Source organism: Branchiostoma belcheri, unplaced genomic scaffold (genome assembly GCF_001625305.1).
Source record: "Branchiostoma belcheri isolate BF01 breed outbred unplaced genomic scaffold, Haploidv18h27 scaffold102, whole genome shotgun sequence".
In the NCBI taxonomy this organism is placed as follows: Eukaryota; Metazoa; Chordata; class Leptocardii; order Amphioxiformes; family Branchiostomatidae; genus Branchiostoma; species Branchiostoma belcheri.
In genome coordinates, this window is record NW_017802403.1 from 36,305 (window position 1) to 44,044 (window position 7,740).

The 7,740-nt window shown below is 39.8% G+C and overlaps 1 protein-coding gene across 1 annotated transcript; it reads right to left on the minus strand.

Moving 5' to 3' along the window:
- Positions 1 to 5,942, minus strand: LOC109474986. Its single transcript, XM_019775499.1, has 4 exons — positions 5,800 to 5,942; positions 2,359 to 2,540; positions 1,331 to 1,438; positions 1 to 876 (listed from the first exon to the last, which is right to left on the minus strand). The coding sequence occupies exons 1-4, from the start codon at positions 5,885 to 5,887 to the stop codon at positions 820 to 822; spliced, it is 435 nt and encodes a 144-aa protein (XP_019631058.1). The 5' UTR covers positions 5,888 to 5,942; the 3' UTR covers positions 1 to 819.
- Positions 5,943 to 7,740: the final 1,798 nt, after the last annotated feature.

Below are 7,740 nucleotides of genomic sequence, written 5' to 3' on the forward strand. Positions count from 1 at the left end.
TTTAAAGGTCAATAGAACAGGTACAATACAATGCAATAAGTTCCACATAAACATTACATACATAACATTAACTTAAGTTCCGCGAAGTCCTGTTTAACACTAAATTCAACTGCAATGGTATAATACAATGCAATAACAATATATACATAATACATTAGGCCATGTTGTTTTGATTCTATGGATGACATCCGCGCGCGCATGAAATTTCGTCCGTTTCCAAAAAAGAAGCATCTAAATGAGCAAAACAAATATTTGCCGTAAATTGCAATATTGAAATATTGGAAAACGATACTACTGTCATAGAATGCTAATTCCAAAGGAAAAGAAGAAAATGTGAAGAAATGAAAATGAAGAGTTTGTTTTTTCGCCATACCATACTCTGTGTGTTAAGTCATTTGTTCTACCTTCATGACCACATAGATTTTAACTTTTCCTTGCCGAACTTTTTTTATTATCACGCTCGCATCTGTTTTAAGACTCCCATAGGATGTCATTCATATAATCAATTCAACGTGGCCTTACATTAACTAGAGTACCACGATCCCATACCTCCACCAAATGATGTTAACTTTTACAACTTGTAGATGCCTCTCATATACAAATAATTCTCATTTGCAAGAGTTATATCAAGTAAAAATATTATCTACTCAATCACAGTCGTATCTTAACAAAGAAAACTATTTCCTCTATGGCCTATCTGTATGGAAAATCAGAAATGTAGTGTATAATCTGGTAGATTGAATTGATTCATACAAGTGATCGCCTCCGAATGCTGAAATGGTTTCTTGGTACACACCGCCTCCTAGCGACATTAGGACATCACTGCACCCTCTGCAAAACACGCCGGCAAGTTCTTCCTGAGGGGAGAAGTATTGACTGTAAAAAGAAAGAAAGATTATATTTGATTTGACAAAATTGTCATAATGTAAGATTATGATGGGGGAGATTTCAAATACTAGTAAGCCATTATGGCTTTTTCTCCACCCCTGCTATTTTCCGTTGCAATATGTTTTGTAAACTTTGCTTTTATTGCATATGTGCAAATAAATGAAATAAAATAAAAACTAGAAAGGTAACATTGGCAAAGCAAATGCATAATTTTTACCTTCGCACACGGTCTGCTCAGTTAATTATTACTCAAATACTTTCATATATATGGTCAAACAGGAGTCTAAATCCCTCCTACTATAAGATTGCAACAAATCAGGTCATTGGCTAGGTCAGAGGTTAGTGTTTGGAGAAGAAGATGAAGGTAACTGAGCAAAAACAATATGTTTTCCTTCGGTAAACATACTTAAAACATGGAGCAAGAAAAGACAACGAATATTACCAGTTCCAGTCGTCCTTGGCTGTCGATACGGCCGGTGGTTACCATTTCGCTATTTCCCTTCTTCGTCCGTGTCACAAGTCGGCCGTACTCGTCCAAATCCACCCTCGTCTGTGTGTAGAATCAAAACAACGTGAGTCAGGATAACGTGAATACTAGTATGAGATCCTTTTATATATCTATCATTTCATGAACATAGCACAGATAAATACGGGACTCTCTGGACCAAGAGGTTGCGAGTTCGAATCCTGGCTGTTGTCGCTCTCCCCATATGCACGCTACTGCAAAGGGTCGCAGTCCCTATAAGATGGGGCTATAAGAGAATTTCCCCAGTACATGTACAATGACCCTGTAAGTACTGTACATAACGTCTGTCTTGATTTGATTTGATTTGATCTATTAGGCTGATAACACATATGTATGCAGCCAGGACTGCCCAACTAGCCGGAGGCTATTATAAAGGGCTAGCCCTCACAACAATAACATAAACAATTCGGAACAGGTAACAGTTAACAGTGTCAGTTACAATTCAGATAAACATACTACTACATAACAGATGTTGCGGCCAAACGTTAACAAGCTAGGATATCCGGCCTAGTCGTCGTGCGTTTACTACAATATGATTTATATGTCAGGTTAATATACTATTACATAACAGATGTTGTGCACTATATTTACATTGTCAATTCTAAGCGTCTCTGATCGACATCACTTTCCTTTTAAAAAAAAATGAAGTTGCCATGTGATAGCATGGGTGCCATTCAATCTGTAATGCTTAGGTCACATTTCCAAACCGGGGCCAGGCCGGGCTGTTTGTACGAACGAAAATTAACTATTCATATCAAGAATATAACGGAATAGAGCCCATGATTGCTATTAAGAACTTTTCTGTGTTTTGTTATCATCTGTAGCGTAGTTTCCGTTCCCAAAAGCTGCCCGGTCGGGCCCCGTGTGGGAATTGTGACCTAAGCATAACTGGGCTTCTTGCACTCGCTACCCCGATGTTTTCAAACAAAAGCATAATTATTTACCTCCATGTGGCCAAACCCCTCCATGTGGACGTTTTGTGGTTGGCCAATGGTAAGAGTCATGTCAGCCACCGGCCTCTGCTGATGGTACTGCCGGTAGGTTATTTGGTTTCCGTTGACGATGTACTCTTCTATAGGGCTGATTTTGAACAGCTTTACCATCATGCGGCCGAACCACGACAAACCTGGCGAATAAACAAATGAATAAATGATAAAATTTAACTAGAGAAGTAACATTTGCAAAGCAAATGCATAATGTTTACCTTCGGACATGGTCTGCCCAGTAAATTTTTACTCAAACACATTCACATACATGTACTACGAGTATATGGGGACAGGAGTAGAGCAGACCATGAAATTGCAACATTATGTAACCTAACACCAGTCACCATGGTGATAGACGTCAACAAATCATGTCATTGGTCTGGTCAGAGGTTAGTGTTTGGAACAGAAGAGGAAGAGGAGGAGGAGAAAGAAACTTAGCAAAAACTATATGCTTTCCTTCGGTAAACATAATAAAATATTTCACTTCCTGAATGCATGTTGGGGCTTCTCAACCTTCAACTTCAGTTCATCCTATTTCCTACATTTGACTTTTTGACCTTTGGTTAATCCACCTGTCAATCCGCGTGCTGTCAACCCACTGTCAAGCTCTCTGAACTCTTGACTTACCGTAATACCGCATGCATAAACGTTCACTCGTGTGTTTTGATACTTAAAAAGTTGTCGCGGGCCCGTGTACATGTCAGTCCGTGAACCCAGCTAAGTGGCACATGCATCTACGAAATATACTAAATTTTCGGCGTAGCTTATCAGTTTCCGTCCCCAGCGCTACGTCCTTAACGGACAAGGAGATTGCTGATGTGATCAACCGTCACTTTTCAGACATCGTTAACCAACTTCCATGTTTAGATCCTGAATCATTGCCATCTTACTTACCTTCTCCTTCCAGACCACCACAAGTACATTCCTGGGAGGTCTACGAAATTTTAAAACGCATTGATGCAAGAAAAAGCTGTGGTCCCGATAATCTGTCCCCCAAGATTGTCAAAACCTTTGCCGTTGAATTGAGTGATATATTGGCACATATTTTCAACTGTTCTTTGGATGAGGGACGAATACCCAAACAGTGGAAAGAAGCCATAATTTCACCCATACCAAAGAAAAGCCCTGCAACAGTTGAAAATCTGCGTCCCATATCACTCACTTCTATCTTGATAAAAACGTTTGAATCTTTTATCACAAAATGGATCCTTCTTGACATAAGCGACGTTCTTGACCCTAACCAATATGGCAGTAGAAGGGGGCGATCATCTGTTCACTACCTCACTAGTTTGGTTGACTCAATACTTCTTGGCGCCGACACCCCTAAAACTATCCAGACTGTCCTGTTAACTGATTTTAGCAAGGCATTTGATAAAATTGATCATACAGTATTAATCCATAAACTGTTAACTTGTGGTGTACGTACTTCTATTGTACCATGGATAAGTGATTTTCTCAGTGAACGTACACAGTGTGTTCGGTACAGAGGCGCAACTTCTGGTTGGGAGAGAATTTCATCAGGAGTTCCTCAGGGAACCAAATTAGGGCCTGTTCTCTTTTTAGTATTTGTAAATGAGGCAATGGAATCTTTTGTGGATAGATGGAAATACGTAGATGATCTGACTTTAAAGGAAAGCAGATTATTAAGTGTACCAACCTCGATGCAAACATCGGTTAATCAACTTGAAATGTGGTCGTCAGAAAATCATATGTCACTAAATGAAGATAAGTGCAAAATAATGAACATCACTTTTATTAACGACCCTCCTCCTCCCCCCGATATCCTTCTTAATGGTAAAGTCCTTGAGCATACAGAAGTGGCATGCATACTTGGACTGTGGTTGACAGCGGATATGAAATGGGATAAGCACGTAGAGGTCATTACGACAAAAGCAAGCTCACGGCTCTACTGGTTAAAGAAATTAAAACGTTTCGGCCTTCCCATCAATGACCTTTGCGAAATCTATTTATTATATATACGACCAACCGTTGAATATGCTGCCTCTGTATGGAATGCCAATATAACACATCAACAATCCGATAAATTAGAACGAATACAGAAACGTGCACTAAGAATAATTTTAGGCCCTCAATACTCATGTTATGATGAAGCCCTTTCCCATTTTGGCCTCTGTACCTTGAAAACTAGACGAGAATCGCTAAGCCTTAAATTTGCCAAATCTCTGTTGAATTCGCCGACGTTTAGAAACTGGTTGCCCCCGCTACGGAAAGATGTTCACAACAGAAATTTAAAGGGCAATAATCAGCTCTGTATTCCGATGGCAAGATCCAACAGATATAAAAACAGCCCCATTCCATACTTTACTGCACTTCTGAACAACGTCAGGTAACCTATCAGTGTGTGGTAATTTTTATTATGATTATTGTCTAATTATTTTAATTATTTTGCTATGTATAGTAGTTTCTATAGATTTTATTAAGTGTTTTATTCATTTCTTGTAACTGCCTAATATGCATAATTCAGCGACTTGTACTATGTACAAGTCGCTGCAATGTATTTTAGTGTATTGCTTTCAATTGAAACAATAAACCAACTATATGTCGACAGTCCAGTCGTAGTCTCTCTAGAAATCCTAGTACGACAAAGCATATCGTACGACGGATGTGACAGTCACTGCCAGTGCCAATGGGTGTCACAAATATAATAGCCGAATCTGTCTTCCCGAACACATTTGAGTGATCGACGAACTGCCCCCAACCATGCATGGTTACGCTGGCATGGTTAGGAGTAGGTTGGGATTAAAAAAATATATATATATAAGGTCGGCTGTGTTCAGACTAAAGGTCGGCTGTCCACTGAGTGTTCACGGGCTGCAGCTGTGCCAGCCTATTATTATACTCAAAATGCTTTAGAGGTTCGGCCATGACTGCCTGGTGGTTGTCTGGTGTTCGGGAGTAGGTCAGCAGTGCTGTAGGGGTGTTGGGGGCCCAAATTTGACTCAAAGTTAACTCAAATTCGACTCAATTTGTATACAAACGTAGGTCTGGCCGAAATCTGGTTAAGACTGCTTCCGAACTTCAGCCGGCCTTGGGTGGTGGTCGCGGGAAGGTTAGGAAATGTGTGTTGCCAACACAAAATTAGCCTCATGTTTTGAGTACTGCCGTATCCGCGATTTTTTTGTCAGAGAGAACGATTCATACTGCCAGATATTAATAAAGGTACTAGTATTGGCGGGAGAAAGGAGGTTTCAACCTGCTTGGCGGAAGAGAAGGCTATACCAAGGAGCTTTCCATCACAGTAGAACGTCCTTGGCTATACCAATGACGTTCTACAGACGTTCTACGTCCTTGGTTATACCCACCATGGTATCAAACTCCCACCCAGTCAGAAGCCTGCAAAGGAGACTAAACACAAAGCTCCGCTGGTTGGTAACCTACCGTGTTCACGAAGAAACTCGTCATAGTTTTCGTCCTGGGAGTGGTCCTGTCTCCACCTGCCAGTTAGCTGGGCAATATCCTTCTCCATGGTTGATGTTTTGTAACCCGGAAGTGGCTGAGGTGCTGGTGACCTCCTGCTGAGCCGAGGCTTCAAACGCCTGAATGGCTGGAGGTCATAGGTCAACCTTTGTTTACAACAGGTCGGACTGCGATGTTTTGTTTTGGATTGTGTGTCACTGACTATCATGTTACTCACGGCAAGGACTAAACCTACTTACTCACGGATTACGTTACTTCAGTCAGTTAACGACATAAAAAAGTATGTAGGTATTGTTGTTGGTCTGTCTGTGTGTTTATATTTACCTCCATGAAAAATTGAGGTATTGTTTTTGGTGTGTGTGTGTGTGTGTGTGTGTGTTTCCGCACATTTGTAGTTAGCATAATTGCATAACGCCATTATGGATTGTGATATTTGGTATGCTGGTAGGTCTTAGGAAGTCGAAGGTCAATGTCAAATATGGGCCTCCTGGTGGGTGAGCTTGGTACTGCAGCAGAACTTCCGGTTTTTGTAACCTTTGTCCTGAACATGCTATAGTCTTGATTTCTTGGTCACATATAGCTTTTCCTGTCAGGAATAAGTGGTGTGGGTTTGGTTCCCCTAGCAGCTTGTTCTGGAACTGCAGGGAACTTTGGAGCAAAATCTTTAAAAGCCAATAATTCCAGATAGGAACAACGTATTTTCATCATTTTGTAGGTAGGTAGCTGAGAGAGAGATGTACGTGCAAATTATGCAAATGAAGACTTTATTTACATAATCAATGAGGAAATTCTATAATTACAGTGTTTTAAATTAGTACTTTCATACATGTAATGTATGTAATCTATGGCAGATGGAACATCAACAGATACCAATTATGCAAATGATGGCATAATTTGTATAATTGATGCGAAAATTCTATGATTTCTTAACCCTACCTAGACCGGGGGGGGGGGGGGCTAAAAGTGCCCGCGGCAACTTTGATGTCACCTAGCGTCTGAACGGCTAGCCGTAGAACGACCAAACTTGGTGACTTTTCCTAAAATATTGTTGGCAACAATTCTCTATCATTGGAATAAGATAATAATTTTTTGTGTTGCCATGGCAACGGGTTTCTGACAGGCATTTTTTGCTAAATTTAGTACTTTTTGTTTCAACAATAGAATTTTATGGGTTTTATGTCAAGTTACTCATGGTTTCTAATATTAATAACATCCCATATAATTTTATGTAAATTTTATCATTAAATATGCATAATTTATGCTAATTTGATGACGTCATTGGCCAAAATCCAAGATGGCGGACCATATCATTAGAACAGGTATATACGTTTTTTTTTCATTAAAATTTCATCAATACTTCCATTTCGTTTTACAAAAAAGGTTTGAATGAAGGTGTTTAGTATGTTTACAATGTATTTTAGGCTTTATCATGAAAAAAAAACTATTTTTGAAAATTCAAGATTGATGATCCAAGATGGCGGATATCTTAAATATGGATGACGTCATTTTATGACGTCACCGGTGTTGCTATGGGCAACATACTAGTACACACTAATATTCTGTCATAAACACTTTTGGTAAAGTTATGTCGTATACCAGGGAGGTTTTCAGGGAAAAACCTATTTAGACGGTTTTGGCCAATAAAATCACATTAATGACGTCATAATGACGTCATATTACGTCATAACGACATAAAAATTGTAGATATGATAAATTTTCACTAGTACACCATTCTCTGAAACTTTGGTGGTCATACGACATACCGTTCGCGAGTTCTTAGGGGGGGGTCAAAAGAGCCCCCCCCGGTCCCCCCATGTCAAAAAAAGCCCGGTCTAGGTAGGGTTAAACAACCGCTTACCGCCCTAATCTCCCAAATGGTAACTGTCTGGCAAATGGATACTG

What these genes read in the sequence shown, in the direction of transcription:
- LOC109474986 (XM_019775499.1), bottom strand. Translation starts at nt 5,887, where the DNA reads ATGGAGAAGGATATTGCCCAGCTAACTGGCAGGTGGAGACAGGACCAC. An exon ending in CGAGTTTCTTCGTGAACACG is followed by an intron (nt 2,541 to 5,799) that starts GTAGGTTACCAA and finishes TTTATTCGCCAG; the next exon opens with GTTTGTCGTGGTTCGGCCGC. An exon ending in AGGGGTTTGGCCACATGGAG is followed by an intron (nt 1,439 to 2,358) that starts GTAAATAATTAT and finishes TTCTACACACAG; the next exon opens with ACGAGGGTGGATTTGGACGA.